Below are 21447 nucleotides of genomic sequence, written 5' to 3' on the forward strand. Positions count from 1 at the left end.
TTTCCTTTTAAAGTTATATTAAATTACATTATTTTGTGCAATCTCTATAGGATCAAGAGTTTTTAATGTTGACAAAAAATTTAACTTCATGCCTTCTAAACAAATAAGTAACAGTATGTTCAGTGCTGAAGGACAAGGCAGTGCTTGGTCTGTTTTAAAGCCGGAAAAAAGGGCAGCCGGTCACAAACGTCAAGTACAGTACAAAAAAAACAACAGTACACTGAAATGTGTTCCAAAAAAGTTTTAGGAAAGAATTATGCAATATAGAAACATAAACTTGATTCATATTTGATCAGCATCGCCTAGTTTGACAGTTTGAGCTGAGTTTTGTGAGCTTGTTGCATTGCGCTGGATGGAGAATGCCAGTTACGTCCAGTAACTACGTTCAAGTATGACGCTCCTCTGTCAGTCATCGTCTTAAGGAATATACACATTAAAAAGAAGACATCAGGAATGCTATAGAATGTGGATGCAAGTTAATCTTGTGAAGGCATACACTGAGCAGTATGTGTCCAATAAACTCCAGACTACTTGCTTGGCGGGCAGGTCATTTATAGCTCTAAGGCAGCTGTAGAGGGTAGAGAGGGCTGAGGAACAAGAGAAGAGTGTTGATTTCTTACTACCTCTTTAACTAGGTGAATATGTGGCAATTACTGTAAAATGCAAACTGTATGATCTACTCCTTTAAATCCTCAAATATTAAAATCAGTCTTTGCAGCCATCAGCATGTCCGCAAGATTTAAATGTAGAGACCAACCTCCTCCATTATCATTCAGTCTTATGGGATTTGTATTGCTATGTTTCAAATTAAAAAAATCCTGTTTAAGTCTACCAATGACTCATTTGAAAATACGCAAGATGGATCGTATCAAAGAGAATAATGTGATGAAAAGTATCAGTATGGTTTGTTCCATCCATATCCCCAGTGGTCCTCTATGACCGGGGGCTATTATACTTCCATCTTCTAGTGTGCATTTACACTGCTTACAACTCATTAGCTCATTAATACTAACATGATTAAGGCTGAAGAGTTCTGAAAGTTCAGGATTGACTGATGACTTTCAAGACTCTGATTAGTTCCGCTCCTCCACTGATCTTCTGTCCTCTGTTGACTTGTGTTCTCTTATCTTGTCCTCTCTTTGTTTACCCTTTGTTTCGTTGCTTCCTCATTTCGTCTCTCCTGCCTCTTCACCCTATCCCCTCTGATCTCCTCTGCTCTCTCACATCTTTGCCTTTCATCTGTCTTTTTTTTCCTGCTTTTTTTTTGTTGCTTTTTTTTACTTCTTGTGGTCTATCTCACATTTTCTCTTTTCAACTATTTTACTTTTTTCTCTTCCCTTGTCTTTACTTACTTACTTACTCTCTTCTCTTGCTGTATAACCCCCTTTTCTCAACTCTTTATTCTTCTCTACTCTTTATCCTTCTGTACTCACTCTTGCTCATTGCCTCTCATCTTGATTCTACTTCTCCTTTCTCCACTCTTTTTCTGCTCTACGTTACTGGTCTCTACTCTTTTTGCTCTCTCATAATTACGTCCTCTTTTTCTTCCTTCTGTCCTCTCCTTTTTTTAAGGGGTAACCATCTGGGAGGTGATGACCTTTGGAGGGAAGCCATACGATGGGATTTCCACCAGAGATATCCCAGACCTGCTAGAGAAAGGAGAGCGTCTTCCTCAGCCGCCCATCTGCACCATCGACGTCTACATGGTCATGGTCAAATGTAGGTATATGGGTGGAAATAATACCAGAAACGATATGATTTAATCAAATGCAACACCAACACAAACCATAGCCTCAAACATTACCATTGTTATAGGGGAACTACATATTTTTTAAACCCATATTTTGGACCCTATTTTTCCACATTTTTGTGTCTTAGTGACTAATGGGAATAACAATGGGATGATAGTGTACATTATTTCCATAATAATGTACACGAGCATTTTTTGTTTCCATCCACTGTTATTCAATCCATATAAAAGCCAGTGGATTCTAAGGGTGAAAGGAGGGTTAACTGTTTTTTAGTTGCAGCAGAGAAAAATAATTATGGTTTTATTGAGTGATTTTCAAAATGCCACAAGAGCGGTTTTGAAGAAGCGGGTCTAGTTGGTGTCAAATATGTTTTTTAAAGGTGAAATATTGCTATTCTAAAATTCAATTTCAGTTCAAGTTCAGTTCAGCAATAATAGTGAGGAATCCTCCAAAAATAACAACATTTACAGTAGGAACTTTTTTTTTTTTTCTGGCCGACCACCAACATGTTGGTCACTGCTCTCATGCTGTCAGAAACTGGGGTCACAGGTGGCGTTGTAACCTCTGGCCACTGCTGCCGGGACAAAGGTTTGATGCCAGCGCCACCCCAGCCTTGTCCTGTAGGCTCCAAGCTGCAGCCTCTGGCCCTCACTGTCACCTTGGCTCTTACCAACACCCTGAACCTGCGCCAACCTGGCAAGCACACACACACACATACAGCAGGGAGAGGTCACTGCCACCTGCCTGTTATCTGCCTTTTTTGCAGAACTAATACACCCAAGTACTGTTCAGAGACACACGATGCACTACACACATGTGGTGGAAATGCACTTCCTGATATTCAGGGACTTTATTGGCATGAAACTAGTATGTACAAAGATAAAAGACGATCACTTTTACATATGAAATCTCTTGTATCTGAATTTGTGTAAAGCCACATCTCTCTGTCTTTCGATCTCTAGCTCTTATTTCCCTGGATACCTAGACAGGCTCTACTCAGGGCCAGATCACATGATCACTTTGGCATCATACCCATGTTTTCACAGATAAATTGGCAGAAGCGCACATTGCTCCATATGGCCATTTTAGTGATGAAACAGTATTTATCTTTAGATTGGAAAAAGTGATTACAATCAAAAGAACACCATTAAAAATTCTGTAATTGTTCGTTATGAAACCAATAAGAAAGTTTTGTATAATGGAAAATGGTTTAAATGGAAAAAATCTTTTGAGACCGTCAGAAGTGGAGAATTATATTATCAGTGTTTGCATCACGTTTGATGACAAAATGCACTGACAGGTTACTATAGGTGAGCTCATTCTTTACTAATGTGATCTTAGGTGGTATAGAGACACATCTATAGCTAGTATTACTGTGGGAAAAGGGGCACATTAATAGGGTCAAAGTTTAGAACTTCATATTGGTCGGACATTAACACCAACACGTTTTTCAGGCTGGATGATTGATGCAGACAGTCGGCCAAAGTTCAAGGAGCTGGCTGCAGAGTTCACTCGGATGGCTCGTGATCCCCAAAGATACCTGGTCATCCAGGTAGGTCAATCTTGGTGACAAAATACCTACCAAAATCTGGATTACATGACATTTCTTTTTCTACTTGTCAAAAAACCAAAATAATTAAGCTACCTTCAAAGTAAAGACAGGGTCAGTTTTCCATTGAGCTTGTTTTTGTTTAAGTTTCTAATATTTGCCAATTTATACATTATATGGTTTAGGTAATTAGTATGTGCCTTTCATATCCATTACAAATTATATTGTACTTTCCTCATTCCTTATTAGTACTTATTACATCACTTGTGTGTTATACCCATAAGTTATTGTGCTGGGCTTAAATTAGTCAACAAACACAGTGATGCTAAGACACCATTAGCAGAAGTCAGTAAATATTGGCACAAAACAATTTAAAAAATAAACAAAAATAGATCACAACATTAATTTAATGTAATTTTATTTAAACAGGGACAATGCACAATTAAACATGAAGAGATGCATTGCACAATTGCTATTATCCGCCCGCAATCCCTAAAACTATACTTTTTCAAATTTGACCTACTTGTTAATGTGATAGTTCCAAAATAACTTAAACTAAATAAAAGGTAACACTTTACTTGAAGGTATCTACATAAGAGTGACTTGACACTGTCATGAACACATGACATTGTCATGACACAGTCATGACACAGTCATGACACATGAACCCTAACCCTAACCATAACTTGTCATGACAAAAACCCAATGACACTTACTAAAAGAAGCGTTATGTCATAAACGTTTATGACTTGTTTATAATGTTTATGACACGTTCATGACAGTGTCATGTCACTCTTATTTAGATACCTTCAAGTAAAATAGGAATAGGGAATATTTTAAAGAAATTATTTCCATTAGGATGTAAAGGGCCTTAAAATAAAGCACGTTGAGCTGAATTTTATGTTATGAAAGGTCAACACAGTCTCACTCCCTACTCCTCAAATGTATGACGCATGGTCAAGGACCCTGGCGTCAAGTTTCAATGAAATAGGGGTACCCTTGACGTTATTTTTCGACGAGGGGGTCCGTCAGATAGACATCATGTTATTCCCTCACCGTCGGATATCGACGAAAGAAAAAAACACGCCCCCCGCCCCTTAACTCGAAATCTGTGACAGTTATTGATATTTTTAGCCCAATAACCGCTGTTTTAATCAACATTATTCACGAGATATTATCATGGTTTATATGTATTTCTTTTTATGTTATTATTTCGGTATATTTCGGCCAGGTAAGCTGGATTGCTTTTTTGTTGATTTATATTTTTTAAACTATATTGCTACATCTATCAACATTTATTTAGATGTTATCATGGTATTCATTTCTTTACTTTAATAATATTATTTCGGTCTTATTACCGGTGAAATATTACAGTATAGGCTAATACAGAATATTACGATATGATCCGAGCAGGACGCATTCAAAGCCGATAGGCCTATCCCCCAATGCAATGCGGCCATTCATTTCAAAGAATCGGGCAGCGATCAGCTGGTCTTTAACACCAGGATCGCTTCAATATACATATATACGGTCAGTGATTGTGTCACCAGCAACAACACGTTGCTCAGTTTTGTTCCAGTAAGTTATGAACCATAATAACGTTTAAACGAATCCGCGGAAAACTCCGGAAGTGACGTAGTACGTCCCGCTCAGCGGATACGAAGATACAAATGTATAATATTCGTTATATTGAAGTTTTTTTCTAAAGTTGTATTTGAGGAGTTAAACAATAAACATAGTTATAATAATAAAATACAGTTTCATGTATTTGTCTCATATATTATTGTGCTCGGCGGCGGGGCGGGCCCCTCGATCTGAAATGGAATCAAGCCATTTCACGGCAGACAGCAGAAAGAGGAGCCAAACGAGTCCCCCCACCCACCCCGGAAGAACTACAAGTGCTCAAGCTTTGTAACAGCTTCTGTGGCGTTTTTTATGGGAGTTGTAGTTTTAAAATATATTGGTATATTTCTCATAAGTAGAAGTTGGCAGTGTATAATTTTGGATATACCCTGGGTTTTTTTTGGGATGGAGAACACACTGGTGTCATCAGATTTTAAAAATTGAATCGTTAAATAGGTGAAAATAGCTTATTACCATATTTGACAGTGCTTACAGTAGGTAATTTGGTGACCATATGACAGCTGAGGTCCAGAGCTTTCTATAACAGCTGGTTTTATGTGTGTAGCACCTTCTGTTGCTAAATGACAGGCCTTCATACATGTACTGGGTTCAAGGTTCAGAGGTCAATATTTCAAAGCAGGAGTAATGTATCCTCTTCAGACTGACATACGTTCCTCTCCAGGTTGAGACCTTTCCAACGATGTGTTTGCTATAGTCCTACAACAACGTTTTAATTTTTACACATCATGGAGACCACTTAGCAGGAGATACTTTATTGTCCCCAGAGGGATATTTGCCTTGAGTTCAAATGCTTCACAAATAACACTTGACATATTGTTTTATCATACAGCTGACATACTTAAAATAGAAAAACATGAACAAGTGATATAGTCTAGACTGAAGCACATCACACAGCAACAATCTATTGCTCATCTTTCACAAACAGTGACAAGAGCAACACAACCATGCTTCATATCATGAAGCTATTGCACACCCTCAATCTCAAGCAACATTATTTAAAGTTTTAATTGAGGTAGGTCCAAATTAGGCCTATATCATCATCAACGTTTTTATAGTTTAGAAATGTTAAGTTTACCCATATCTTCTGCCAGGATAGGCTAAGGATAAGAGCTCATACTTGGCATGGAGAATAAAGATAGAGCAGACCATATTCTGTGTGCTTGCCTGGAGAGACTGGTCTCTATTCCTCTACACAACCTTCATGATAGTCATAATAAAATTCTCTGTAATGCAGCCTTGTATAACATAAACCCTCTGATTCACTGTGGGTGTCTGCTCTAAATGATAACACACACTTTCAACACGGGCCTTCCAGCCAAAGGTGCATGTTGTCCATATGAACACCATTGGGCCTATAGGAGCAGAGCCGATGGATTGGTTCATCATTTATGACCTCTGATATCCTCTGACCCAGCTCTATCTCGAGAGTTACCTCAACTTCAGTTTCAAAGGGGGGGTGTCAGCTTTTCTTAGACATGAGTAGGGGGGGGCACCAAGGAAAAAGGTTGGGAACCACTGCTCTGACCCATGTCATGACCCTTTTCTCAGCTTGTGAAATGGTTGAATGAGATGTGTGAGTTTTGTCTTTGTGCAGTAGTGCTGAGGTAGAAGTGTGCCAAAAATGCCATACATATACAAATGTTGTATATGTATACATACCCAAACAAATCTTTATACATCTTACTCAGTGAACAAAAACCTCGGTAACAATCTGCTTATCCTTTTAATTTCCTGAAAATGCTTCTTAAAACTAGTCCCTTCTTAATTTTGAAAAGGTAGTCTCAGTAAAGGCTACAAAGGTTAGGATGGCTACAAGCTGTAACCACGGTGATGAATATGAGGATCATCTTCTGAATATAATAATGAATATGTTAGGCCTACCATAAATTGATATTTCAAAACAACTAATAATGCAGTGTGATTTTAAATCAAACTAAGTCCCACACATAAATATACTCATGTTTTTCCCCTTTAGTCTTTGCTATTAATATTCATCAACTGCAAAATTAGAAAATTGCGTTTTTAAATAACTATGTATGGAAAATAAAATAAAAAATGCTTCTCTTTGTATATAGTTTGTTTTTCACAGCAGTACAATTCAAAACAAATTCAAATTAGTCAAACAAGCCATTAGGCTGTATTTCTAAACACTCAACTGTAGGTTTTTTATATAGTATATATAAGGCAAATCAAAGTGCTAAATATAAAACACAATTTTTTCATTATTAGTATTTTATTGTGTAAAGTCTCACGTACAACGTGGAACATTCTTTCACAGACGAGATGTGGAATTTCCACGTCACTTCCGCGGATTCGTTTAAACATAGACAAATACGTGAAACTGTATTTTAATATTATAACTATCTTTATTGTTTAACTCCTCAAATACAACATTAGAAAAAAACATTAATATTACGAATGTTAGGCCTATATATTTGTATCTTCGTATCCGCTGAGCGGGACGTATCACGTCACTTCCGGAGTTTTCCGCGGATTCGTTTAACCGTTATTATGGTTCATAACTTACTGGAACAAAACTGAGCAACGTGTTGTTGCTGGTGACACAATCACTGACTGTATATATGTATATTGAAGCGATCCTGGCGTTAAAGACCAGCTGATCGCTGCCCGATTCTTTGAAATGAATGGCCGCATTGCATTGGGGGATAGGCCTATCGGCTTTGAATGCTTCCTGCTCTGATCATATCGTAATGTTCTGTATTACAGCACATACTGTAATATTTCACCGGTAATAAGACCGAAATAATATTATTAAAGTAAAGAAATGAATACCATGATAACATCTAAATAAATGTTGATAGATGTAGCATTATAGTTTAAAAATATAAATCAACAAAAAAAAGCAATCCAGCTTCCCTGGCGAAATATACCGAAATAATAACATAAAAATAAATACATATAAACCATGATACTATCTCGTGAATAATGTTGATTAAAACAGCGGTTATTGGGCTAAAAATACCAATAACTGTCACAGATTTCGAGTTAAGGGGCGGGGGGCGTGTTTTTTTCTTACGTCGATATCCGACGGTGAGGGAATAACATGAATGTCTATTTGACGGACCCCCTCGTCGAAAAATAACGTCAAGGGTACCCCTATTTCGTTGAAACTTGACGCCAGGGTCCTTGACCATGCGTCATACATTTGACAAGTAGGGAGTGAGACTGTGTTGGAAAGGTGCTATAAAAATAAGGTTTATTAATATTTACTAAAGTTGACACATTTAAAAACTGATTAGTTACATAATTTCTTCATCATTAATCACTAATACAAATTACTGGACACACACATGTGCATCCACACACAACTTTACTCAGGGTGACGACCGCATGAAGCTGCCCAGCCCCAGCGACAGCAAGTTCTTCCAGAGCCTCCTGGACGAGGAGGAGCTGGAGGACCTGATGGATGCTGAAGAGTACCTGGTGCCCCACTCTTTCAACATTCCACCACTGGCATACACTCCCCGTACACACATGGACTCCAACAAGGTATTTAAGAATCTTCAAACACTTTAAAGAATCATTGTTTTCCAAGTCTATATTAAAACAATTGTCAGGTGCCCATATGTAACTTAAAATAAAAAGTAAGGAAATGTATGTTTGGTGGATTATTTCTCTGTGGTAACAATGCTTTTGGAAGCCTGTTTAGTTATCTTTCAAATGGTGCCCCATTTGTAAGGAACATGCATTTGTGGGATGAGCAGCTGCGCTGAGTATGTGGGTTGTGTCAATGCCAAAGAGCTTATTCTGCCATTGACTCGTTTGGTAGATTGGATGATTGAAGTTTGAAGAAACAAGACATATTGGCAATTTAACAATTTATTCATTTCACAAACAGGAGCCTCAGTAGCGTGTGGAAGAACCATACACAGCCACGACAGCCTGGGACCTCCTCCTCATGCTGGTCTCCAGCCTGGTCACACACTGATGTGGGATGGCATCCCATTCTTCAACCAGCATTTGTTGCAAGTCAGCCAACGTGATTGTGTTGGTCACTCTGGCACGAACAGCACACCTAAGCTGATCCCACAAGTGTTCAATGGGGTTGAGGTCAGGACTGCTGGCAGGCCATTCCATCCTCTCCACTCCCACACTCTGGAGGTAGTCTCTGATAAACCCCACTCTGTGGGGACGAGCATTGTCAACTTGGAGGATAGAGTTTGGTCCCAGACTGTGGAGATATGGGATGGCCACTGGTTGCAGAATCAGGCACCTGATTGTCAGCACCTGGGGGTACCAGAAGCTCAAAACAAGAGTCAATAGCAACAGTAAAGAAAAGCTGTTTGGCATTGTCAGAGACGATTTGGCAAATTTTTCATGGGCGCAACCCACATACTGAGCTCTGCTGCTCATCCCACAAATGCATGTTCCATACAAATGGGGCACCATTTGAAAGGGAACTAAAAAGGCTTTCCAATGGTATAAGAGTTATTGCCAAAAGGCATTGTTACCACAGAGAAATAATCCACCAAACACAAATTTCCTTACTTTTTGTTTTAAGTTTACATTGAAACAGGTTTTGCTTGCAATTACAATTTCCGCAGTTCATGTCCTGTGCAATTTATGCAAACGTTTGAACAGAAAGAACAGCCATGTCTTTGACTTATTTCTTATACTTGAACTGTATATTCATTAAGGATGCACCGAATCCAGATTTTTGGGGTTCAGCCGAATACTGAATCCACTAGTTAAGATTCTGCCGAATCCGAAACCGAATACCGAATCCTACTCCCATCCTCAGTCCATTAACACAGTAAACAACGTCCACAGCCTCTAAATCGTTAAATGTAACAACTTAATGTTGAATTCACACGCTCTTTTCACATCGTAGGAAAGCACCTCGCTATCGCCAGATGAGTGACAATTTTGTGTGGCAAATTTTCGCTAACCAGTGTATGATGAAGGCATGTTGGGTGGGTAAAATTAGAAAGCTAACCTTAGCTAACAAGCAGCAGTCTGCCGTTCGGTCGCTCTGCTCCCACTGTAGGGAGAATCATTTTCTGAGAGAAGAGCTGACAGCCCGGGAGAGGCACTGTCTGGTTAACACAAGTTTTTAGCTGTGACTGTCCTTCCTTTGCGATACCTGGGGTTGCTACATTTAGGCTGCTGTCTGTGGCTTCCTTCATGCATGGCTCATATTCTTTCGGATGTTTCATGCGCAGGTGTTTTAACAGCGGCGATGTTGTGTGTTTGGGGTCCTTGCCACCGCGGGACAGGTCGGCATTGCGGGTTGGGAGTGTGGCTCGGCTTGGGTCGCCGTCTTTTGGCCTGGGGTGCTGCCGGGTGGCACTTTTTCTGCTTGCGAGTTTTCACTTTCACCATTTTCACTTTCTCACAGCCTACTGCATTGAACGGTCCACCTACGTAAACACCTTCCCGTAATCAACGACGGCGTCATTACGTCGACCAGCATAGCGCATAGCCCTAGTGCAAGTGTAGGGTTTGGTTCGGTGGAAAAAAATTCTAAGGTTTGGCAGAAACCGAACCCCGTCAAAAAGCCCAATATTCAGCTGAATCCGAACCCGAATCCTGGATTCGGTGCATCCCTAATATTCATGGTCTGGTGTTGGTTTTATTTTTTGGAATCACTGTTACTATCAAAGCAGTCAAAAAATCACAAGTGTATTGTCTGCTCTCTGTTTTTTGATTAGAGTACCTATTTGGTACTTTTTATAACATGAGTGATATATTAAATAGTTTTAATGATTTGTGTTCCTGAAATGTAGAAGATCCTGTCAGAATATTTTCTAAATAAAATCCTTCACTGAATTGAATGTGAATGAAGAAGATCCAAACATAAAAAGTGGTAAAGTACTACTGTAAGTACCTCTTTAACCTCTTTTAACTTAACGCTTCTAACACATAAGCTAAATGAAATGTTGACCAACAAGAGTAAACTATGCCTTATTGATATATATGCTATCATGGATAATGTGCAGTCAGTTAATTTTTAAATCATCAAACTGAGTTTTTCTTATAGCAAATTTGCTATCAGTACCAACTTCCATTTAAATAAAAAAATAGGCTGGTTAGTCCTGCTTAATTGTTTGCAAAAAGAGACAGACATGTTTCTTCTATATTGCACAGGCAAGGCTGATCAGAAGTAGGAATACATTACTTGCACAAAATGAAGCCCTTGTATTATTTAATATTCAACTTTGTACTTAGTTTGTTTGTTTTTCTTGTAGAATCAATTAGAATTTAGTTGCTTATCTTTTCATTTCACATGAACTTTTACTAATACAATTTCTTTCTGAGTGTAGCATCAGGGTGACTGGCATTTTCCGTGATGGGAAAGAAGACGATATGAAGTCAAAGTAGTCTTTCAGATCATTTAGAATAGATGGTCTCTAAAGTGATGTAGTAATGAATTTTCTCAGCGTGTACTGCAGGACCCTCCTGTTCATGCAAAAAGATTGAGAATTTAAATCAGAACTCACACAGCTTTCTCAGTTTCACTCTCATCTGCCTTTTTCTCTCCGTCTGTTTTCCTTGCTCTTTCTCCATTGTGAAACTATGGTAATTGCCTTCTTCAAAATTGGGGTTTACAGCCAGATTCCCTCAGTTCTTAAACTGTTCAAATGTTCACCGTCTAACTTTGGACTTAAATCTATCACAAAACCAGTCACACAGCCAGGCAACTCAGCCATTTTACATTCCAATATCCCCCTGTGTTTGTGTCAGGATGAAAATGCCTGCTGAATGCCAGTGAGAGACATGACTCCTTTTCCAACACTGTTTGGTGAATATTAAGGGGTGACAGATTATTTATTTGCATAATATTGGTAAAGTTATCCTCCACTGTTTTTGGCCGTTTTTATTGGGGTGCACACTGAGTTAATTGGATTAATTTCATCCAGTTACATTTATCCACAAAAATCATGTAGATGATTGTAATGAACTCAACTATTGTAGCCAACAACATGCAATATTTACCCATAAATATATTCTTCACTTACTAGTTGTACGTGGCTGAAAGAACTTTTCCTTGATTTACTCTTACACACACACACTGTTATTGCCACACTTAACTGACATGTATGTGCATCCTTATGTATAACAATAACAGAATATGGAAGAAGTTTAATAGTGGCCAAAACCTGTGCATTGCTACAAGCTCACTCTGCTTTTTAAAGAGATTCATTTGAATGGGACACTTATTACTTTAACTTTTCCACAATTCACCCTGTTTCCACTATGGTTTAATTAAGTCCAATTTTGGCCCAAATATTGAACAAATAATGTGACTGTGACGGTTCACTTTAATGAATTCAAACATTATTTAAAGAAATGTTACTTTTGTGTTTATGTTAGAAATTGTGTTTTTATTGGACTAGAGAAAAGGGAGGAGGAGGAGGAAGAGGAGGAGGTGTAAATGAGGACTGAGAGAGGGTGGTCTAATAGATGTAGTGGAATGAAAACACAGCGTGAGCTTTGGAGCTTCAATTATCCCTCCAGGCTTAGAGTACAGACCACTGCATCAGAAAGTGAGGAATAATCCAACTGTGATAGACAGACAATGGAAAAGAATGATGCTGTTACACACACAAAATGAAGTGAAAAAGTTTCTTTAAAGTTATTGATAGTTTGCTGCCTTTTGTGCATTCTCTTAACCCTGTAGAACCCTAGGTTGCAAAATTACAACATCACTTGATAGCCTAAAAGGTGTAAAATATCTAAAAATGTTTTTTTTAAAGATGAAGTAGTAGTAGTAGAGTAGTCAAACTTTGGTTTGAAGCTGCTATTTGCTGATACTTGGTCCTAATATCTTATTAAATTTGACAGTTGTACTGCTAAAATACTCCACAAACTAAAAAGAGTCTGTAATTCTCCAATCAGTGACCCATCTCTATTTCTAATTAAAGGTTATTTAGGTCTGACTTATGGTACATGCCTGAGGCACCACTTTGGTGTGGTTTACAGGATGCCAAAAGTCATGAATAATTGAGAAACCTGAAAAATAAATAAGTCAAAACTGCTGATCAGAAGTGGGATATGAGCCTGCACCTTCATTCACAGATCAGAAATCCATGAACTTTGGCCCCCTTTGTAATTCTTTCAACTTCCATGTTTAAAGACAAATAAGTGCAACAGGGAAAAACAGATTTTCTATCTTATTAGTATCATTACAGACTGCTCAGAGGCCATGCAAGGAATGTAAGCGAGAGAATGTGAAACAGAAAACAAATGTCTTGCTGGATTCCTGCTAAAATGAAAGATAAATCAGAATAAAGCAGCCGGTGAGGTTCTAAGGAAGCCACTTTTTGTCATGACTGTAGACACAAATGCACACAGCAGGGCAGGGCTGATATGGCTACTTTAAGACTCTGCTGCATGGAGCCCTTTAATTAAAATCCTTTTAATTAAATTGTCCTTGGCAGTCATGCTGCCATATCATTGTTTGGCACTGCTGTTTGTCCCCCCTGCTTGTCACATTTTAATATTACAGATGAACAATGGTACTAAGAACTTGCCTATTTTTTGGACTTCATGCACAAATACATGTATGATACTTGTTAAGTGCTTATTTTATTGTTGTATATTGTACTTTTTTGTGTTTTTTTACATGTTCTTCTCTAGTAAATCAAACCACCTATTTTCATAACTATTGTAAGGGCCAAAGACTGGAAAATACACAATTTATTTCCTCACTTGGTTAATAAGCATAACTTTAATCATCCATAAAGGAGGAGTAAAAACTTTGCCATAACTCCCCACTTGTATTTGTCTCAGAGTTTGCTGTGCTGGTAAATTGATAGTCTTGTAATTGTGTCTGACATTGCTGCCCCTCTGTCCTTACTTACCCTCTCCCTTCTCTCGTTCTACCCAGAACCAGTATAGCTACCAGGACCCCAGCTTCAGCATGGAGGACATGCTGGCCAGCCTCCCCAGAGTGGTCTCTGTTCCACCCGCGTCTGGAAGCTGCCTCCAACCACAGGACCTGTCCTCAGGGGGGCAGATTGGTAGTGGATTTGGCCGTGGTAATCAGGACGACCCTCGCTGCAATGGAACCCTGAGGAAGCAGGCCTCCCCGAGGTCAAGTACCCTTGGGCCTGGCACGGTTCTCGCTGCAGGACAAGGTAAAGCAAAGTTGAAAAAACTGATGGAAATAGCAATCTCCTCACTAAGTGTGTATGTGTGTGTGTGTGTGTGTGTTATTACACCAAACTCTAAAAAAAGAATCAAACAATATTACCAACAATCTATTTAGATGTTTAAATTATTGATTTCCTTTTATCAGTTATTATTAGTTAGTCAGTCAGTCAGTTAGTTAGTTTCAGTAAATTGTATTATGCATTTAAAAGTTTTTGTATGTCCTTTTTTCCTACACCATAGCCCTTTTCTACTAACACATTCACATACATATTTAAAAAAAAAAATCAAATAAACCCTAATTTGATCTATAACTTATCAATAAAAACCTTTAAGTGAGCAGATAGGCTCTTGCCCTTTTTTGTATAAACCCATCTGCTGTTTCCCCATTGGTATTGTACTGTCACGGTGGATCACTCACCAGTAGAGGATTTGGGAGATAAGCACAAAAGGCTAAGCTCATATCTAGCAGCTGTCTGGCAAAACTGAACCACATATTACGCCTCTCAACCAACAGGAGAGAAGCAGCAGCACTGGCTGCTTCTAGTTTTGTTGAGCCCCCAGTGCAAGATTTTTGTTTGGTTGAGAAAATGAGAAATCAAGCCTTAAGTAAATTTTATAAATAAATGTGTTTCTACCTAATATGCATTCATCGGAAAATGGTGATAGGGTATGAGTATGTCATACTGCCGATGGTTCTATTTAAGCACTGATAGTGATCTATCTATTGTCGACAGATGAAAAATGCACCTCAGGTTACTAAAACCTCTAAATCCCCATACAAATACATAGTGCTTGACATTAGCCATAGCCCTGAGAGTTTAGTCACAGGACAAAATAGATAGTACACGAGTAGGGCTGCAACAACAATTATTTTCATTGCGGATTAATCTGTTGATTATTTTCTCGATTAATCGATTAGTTGTTTGGTCTATAAAATGTCAGAAAATGGTGAAACATGTCAATCACTGTTTCCCAAAGCCCAAGATGACTTCCTCACATGTCTTGTTTTGTCCACAACTCAAAGATATTCAGTGTACTGTCATAGAGGAGTGAAGAAACTAGAACATATTAACATTTGAGAAGCTGGAATCAGAATGTTTTACTTTTTTTCATGAAAAAAGATTCAAACCAATCGATACCAATACAGTTGGGGATTAATAGTTGACAACTAATCTATTAATCTTTGCAGCTCTATATACGCAAGAATGGATTGCATTGAAAATGCATGATGCTTGTTTATTGGTGAAGAACAACTTGCATTAAAAGGATGATGCAGATAAATACCCCAAATCTGTATCCAGGATCCTTTCATTCATTCAATTTCCATCCAGTTTTATTTATAGTGTCAAATCATAACAAGACTTATCTCGAGACACTTTACAGATAGAGTAGGTCTAGACCACACTCTATAATTTACAAAGCCCCAACAATTCCAGTAATTCCCGTAAGAGCAAGCATTTAGTGGCAAGGAAAAACTTTAGGCAGAAACCTTGAGTGGTGAGTAAAACTTCCTTTTAGGGAGAAACCTGGGACAGACCCAGGCTCTTGGTGGGCGGTTGTCTGCCGGTGCCAGTTGGGGGTCATGGAGACATGTTTTGTTAAGTACCATATTCTAAATGTATTTCATGCTTCCTGTCTTTTTGCTTTCCAAGGTGGAGGGGAGGACAGTAGTGGACAGCGTTACAGTGCCGATCCCACCAGTCTTTTAGCAGAGCGAGGAGCAAAAGGAGACAAGGACCAGGACAGCTACATGACTGCCATGAGAGACAAGAACAACTCAGGTTACTCAGTTTTTGAGAACTATTGACTTTGTCTATAAAGTTAGCAGATTGGCATTGATTGGTTAGCAGTTAGAAGTTTGGCGGGAGGGTAATAAATAAACTGAAACTGAAATAAATAGTTTGTGTTTATTCACAAATTTCACATTGATACTGTATATGCTAACCCAAAGGCCATTGAAATGCACTGTTGTAAGCATGTACGTTTTTTTTTTGTTTTGATTCCAGACTATCTCAACCCAGTAGAGGAAAACCCCTTTGTTACACGCCGTAGAAATGGTGACGCCCACGCAGTGATTGATGGAGCGGGTTGCCACACCCTGCACATGGCTGGAGCTTCTGCTGGCCCCAAGAGCCAGTCCACCCACGGGGACGATGAGTACATCAACGAGCCACTGTATCTGAATACCTTCCTTAACCCTGGGGACAAGAACGGATTGGCTGGTGCAGTCTCCATCTCTGGCCTTGGATCCTCTGCTGCCCAAACAGTATCGCAGACAGTCAACCCATCAACATCAAGCCACACGGTCTCCTACTCTGGATATGTGATTCCCCCTGGCCACCTCCCACACCCATCGTATCCATCACACACCCTTCATCCGGGGCATTCAGGACACGCTCTGCACTCAGGCATCACCAGCAGCACCATCATGTTTGATAAGAAAGGCAAGAAGGCCACTTTTGACAATCCTGAATACTGGCAGCACAGTCTACCCCCGAAGTCCTCACTGCACAACCCTGAGTACCTGCAGGACTGCAGCACACGCTTCTTCTACCGGCAGAATGGACGCATTCGCCCTGCTGTGGCCGAAAACCAGGAGTACTTGTCCGAGGCTGCTATGAAAGCTGGCAATGTGCTGCCACCCCCTCCATACAGACAGAGGAACACTGTAGTGTAGTGACCAAGCTGTAGCACAATGGAGGGATGAATAGAGGGATAGGGGTGGAGATACATGGACGTTGAACAGTCCACTTGTTTCCATGCAGTACTTCTCAACCTGGGTTCTCATTGCACCCTGAACATGTCTCTCTATTATGTCTGATTGCAAGTCTTTTAGTCTTACTCCAAGGTTTTGCCTTTTCTTGACAAGTCTACAATAACAGTCACTGACAGCCTCACTTGACATTCAAACCATCTTTTTTAGCTCCATCCTTGGCCATGAAAGCAAGTCGCGTCGAAGTTTGTTCTATTCTGGAGCACACTGTCCTGCCATCTTAAGTATCAGAAATGCACAAAAACAACACAATGAAAGAAATAAGATGTTCAATCAGATAAAAAGGGAGAAATAAACTGAGGTTAGCCCAAAGAGAGGATTATCGCCCTGACCTTACATGCGTTTCTTTATACACTGTACCTATCCATTACAGTTTACCATGTCCTTTTGGCACATTTCCACCCAGATAGATGCACACATTGCAGTATGCACACATTGTTATTGCTTGTGTGCAATCTATTAAATGACACATGCACATGGAGTTGTGTCGTAATTAATCAGCAAACTCGCCGCATTCATGCTGAAGAGCCCAGATGTGGCTTGCATGCCTGCACACATGCTTCTTTGACTTTTACACGTTACTGCACCAGTAATGGAATTCAAACATTTATCACACACAGCTCTTATCATACCTAAAACATGTTAACATGCCTGCAGCCTTGACACACCAATAATGTCCATACATTAATTCATAAATACACCCACACTGAGATAAGCTTGCTATCGTTTGAAATATATTCTGGAAGAGAAGCTCAATTGACCTTGTGCTGGAAGACAGAGTGTGCCGATATTGGCAGTCAGTGTTGCAGCGCAGAAAAAGGGTCAACAGGAAAGGAAATGTCACCACAGTTTTATGGAAAGCTGTGATAACAGCCGGTACCTGGTAATTATTGGCATGAATAGGGTGGGATTTAAAAGGTTGATCGCTCAGAAGACGACCCTTAACATCCCACGTCCGTATCCCTCTTGTTCTACTTTCATTCACAATAATCTGGTCCAAAGGCAAATCAGCAAATCATCCACATTAATATTCATAAGATCATTGTAAGCAGCACCGTAAGTGAAATAACCAATGGTAACTGCAGTACAAGGAATAATGTTTCAATGGAACTGATGCTTGGGAATGGACAGATCATTTAACAGGGAAAGGAGCGTGATGATGGATGCATATAACTGAACATAAGGGAAAAATATTTGATTTTAGAATCTGGATCAATGCATAATCCTTTTTTTCTTCATAAGCATTAGGGATCTGTTTACTTTGTCACCTTGTCTTATACTTACCCATATGCAAACAGCAAAGACACCCAGCCACGAAAGAGCCATGTGGTTGTGGCTAAGAGGCTAACCCTGCAGAGCTGTAAATAAGCCATTTAAAAGTCATTACCAGATAGATGCAATCCTGGACAAAGGCTCTATGTGCATCAAAAGACAAGGACAAAGGTTGTTTTTGCACCTCTTTATGTTCATAGAAAATTAACTTTGACCACGTAGTCATGACTACAGCTCTGTCTCTTAATGTTAAGGTGGAACAAGAGGAAAGACTGCCTCCTCCACATTTATACGGTGGAACACTATGAGAAAAAATGGGACACTTTCTTTTCTATTGGTATTTGACATTAATGGTGAGATATTACAGTATAGGTTATCACTGAATCCTCCGATGGCTAGCTTTCTGTATTCATACAATACTGCCAGATGCCACAGTAAACTCTGATGGAGACTACTAGCATCTGCTTTCAAATGACTTTGAAGCCTAATTTAGACTGGCGTTGATAATTTAATAGCACTTAATGCTCTTACACAGCCAAATTACGTTGCTGTTATTCCCGCTCTAAGCGGCAATTCAATATTATTTGTTTTCTTTTTTCATGCAACTATAATTTACAGTAAGATGCCGAGGGCTCGTGTTATCTGTTTCATCAGGCATTTCACATTATAACAAAGGACCCTACTTTCTAAAGAATAATAATGATAGTAATAGCTGGGGTTGGGTTATATACAATGATGTACAATGTCAGGGGACAGAACTTTGTCAAATTTCCAGTACCGTTCATACCCAGGTAGCTATCCCTTTGATATATTTTATTTGACTGGACAATTTTGCATCAATGTGATGAAATACCTTGATAGTTTGGGTGTTAAATTCACTGGATTAAAGGGTTACTCCAGTGTTCAATATTGCACTTCCATGAAGTTGGAGGACTTAAAAGAGACAAATTTTAGACGAAAAATCTAAATTGAAGGTGCAAAGGCCAAGAGATCCGGACTCTAAGGCCTAGTCCAGGCATACACAGGTATTTTTGAAAACAGAGTTTTTCCCTCCTTCAGTCTTCAAAGAAATCCCATCCACACAAGCACTATTTTAAAAAAACAAATGAAAATGCAAAAACACTTCAAAGCACTGTCAAGAGCATCCCAAAACAACACAGCGATATAATCCTAACCCTAAAGCCATGTTGGACAATCACACAAAGAATAAGATGTTGGCCAATCAGACGGCCTAAAAAAAGTTATTACTGGAAGGCTACCTGGCTCCAATAGTGCATTGATTGCTCTGTAATGCATTCTGACACCGGTGTTCCTCAATATAGTGGAAGATTAACTGTACATTCATGTGTAAACATGTAAAAAAGTTCTGTTAGCAAGGTTAGAACCAGCACTATTTTGGCCATGTCCGCCATTGCATGAAATGTAGTGGCGATAATTGCCCACGCTCTGACGTTACAATCCAAAAACCAACACAACACTAAAAACGTTTCTTAAAATCTTCTCCTTTGCAGCAGTTTTTGAAAAGATCAATTGTCAATGACCTAAAACAGTTTGTGTGTGGATGTAAGGCCAAAATTCATAGAAAAAGTTAAGTTTCAAAAAAATACCGATGTACCTGTATGGGTTAAGCTCCAAAAATTGTAGGACTCCAAAAAGTCCTACAATTCCAATAAAGCAACTCATTCAAACTTGATGCATCTTAATTCATTAGACTCTTTCTACCTCCTAAGCCCCACACCTCTAGTTTGTAAGGCTTGCAGGCTTTCTGTTAAAAAGTCTCAAGCCCAAGAAGAGATAACCCTGATGACATCATCGGTGACATCACCTAGGTTATTTTCTTAGACTTTGTAAAGCTCCCTTCAGAGTTACAGAAGACATTATAACGCTGTTTTCATTTACAGTTAGTACAGTTCGTGATGGCAAAACTGAACTTCCTGTGTAAAATTGGTGGAGTGCCCCTTTAACCAAACAAACTTTTCCATCTACAGTTTTTTTTATATATATAGTGATATTATTAATAGTAATATTAATCTACACATACCCTGATTAAAAATTGTATCCACATTGCCCACCCTGAGGTGATAATATCATGAATTTGGAGACTGACTAATGCCTGTGCATGTCTCACTGCTGACATACCAATACACAATCACTGTTACACAACCTTGTGCCTCTACATTGAAAACACCAGGCCGAGGAAAGATTCAGACAAGCAGTGTTGATGATTTAGGGTCCAAAACACAGATGTTGCCCTGGCACAGTGTTTTCTCCCCGTCTCAGGTTTTATGGGGAATAATAATCATCCAGTTGAGCTCCAGCTGGGGCACACTTTGCAACATCATAAAGGGACGTCAAACCTATTGTAATACAAGTATAATGGAAGATAGATTAGTGCCATGATACCACAGTAGACGTACTGCTGAAATGTGCATCTCAACAAAAATGTGAATTTTGGGTTTGGGTTTAAATGGTCTTAAAGGCTTGAAGTCGCCACTGTGTTAAGTATCATTGACATTGCTCTGTTGCTAACAGGATTTAGCTGTTAGGTCTGTTCTGTCACACCTTCTGAGATCCTCATTGTTCTGCTGATTTCTGCTAAGTATCAGTTTACACTTGTGTATACTGTCTTTGTGTAAATGTGTGCAAGCATCCTCTCAATGTTTTCAGAGTTAAAAGTCAGTTATATAAGTCTGTTTTTACCATTACCCATAAGGTATTAGTTGTAGTGCTTGTAGACTACTGTATGGACGTGTGTTTAAGTGCAGTGACAGCAGTGAAGAGTCACCCAAAGGCTTCGTAATGGATCTCTATGGAAAAATAAAGCCAATCTTCTGGAGGAGAAAACCTGCTGGGGCTTTCAGCTAGCAAGCATCACAAGGGGCTTTTAGCTTTTTGAATGCTAATTCATCCACTTTCCCTTGTTGCTCTGCGGGGAAATCATGTTACCCAAAATCTCGCCCAGTGCACCAGCTGAGAAACCGTGAACGACAGGCAATAGGTTGTAATCCTGCAGCAGGGTTAAAACTAAGGTATTAGTATTCCAGAAATGTTACCCGACCAATGCATCAATGTTACAAAAGCTAGCAGAGGAGAAGGTGCAAGTGCACTGTAACTGGCAGAGGAGACCAGAGTAGATTGCCATTCATTCTTTCTCCTCAGAGGTGACTGTAGAATTGTATGTAGCAAACACTTTCCTGCAGCTGAAGCAGTGAAGGCAGAAAAGCAACTGTGGAGTGAATACGAACAAAGACTAAAACAATCTGGAAAGGAAAAGTGATTGTGGTCAAATGTTAACATGAGTCATACTTAAATACATAAATATATTATGTTCTGTGTCAAGG

General features: G+C 39.2%; 1 protein-coding gene across 3 annotated transcripts in view; it reads left to right on the forward strand.

The window, feature by feature from the left end:
• erbb4b (erb-b2 receptor tyrosine kinase 4b) overlaps window positions 1-17296 on the forward strand; it is a 356219-nt gene extending 338923 nt beyond the window's left edge. For 2 of the 3 annotated variants that reach the window (XM_028591051.1, XM_028591052.1), the window contains exons 23-28: window positions 1573-1719; window positions 3206-3303; window positions 8284-8454; window positions 13796-14045; window positions 15714-15842; window positions 16068-17296. In XM_028591051.1, the coding sequence (XP_028446852.1) occupies window positions 1573-1719; window positions 3206-3303; window positions 8284-8454; window positions 13796-14045; window positions 15714-15842; window positions 16068-16738 (1466 nt within the window). In that variant the 3' untranslated portion in view covers window positions 16739-17296. Of the gene's footprint in view, window positions 1-1572; window positions 1720-3205; window positions 3304-8283; window positions 8455-8803; window positions 8834-13795; window positions 14046-15713; window positions 15843-16067 lie in introns of those variants that run through there. The other variant, XM_028591053.1, reaches the window with a different exon arrangement.
• Window positions 17297-21447: the final 4151 nt, after the last annotated feature.

This window comes from Perca flavescens, chromosome 11, assembly GCF_004354835.1.
Source record: "Perca flavescens isolate YP-PL-M2 chromosome 11, PFLA_1.0, whole genome shotgun sequence".
NCBI classification, from domain to species: Eukaryota; Metazoa; Chordata; class Actinopteri; order Perciformes; family Percidae; genus Perca; species Perca flavescens.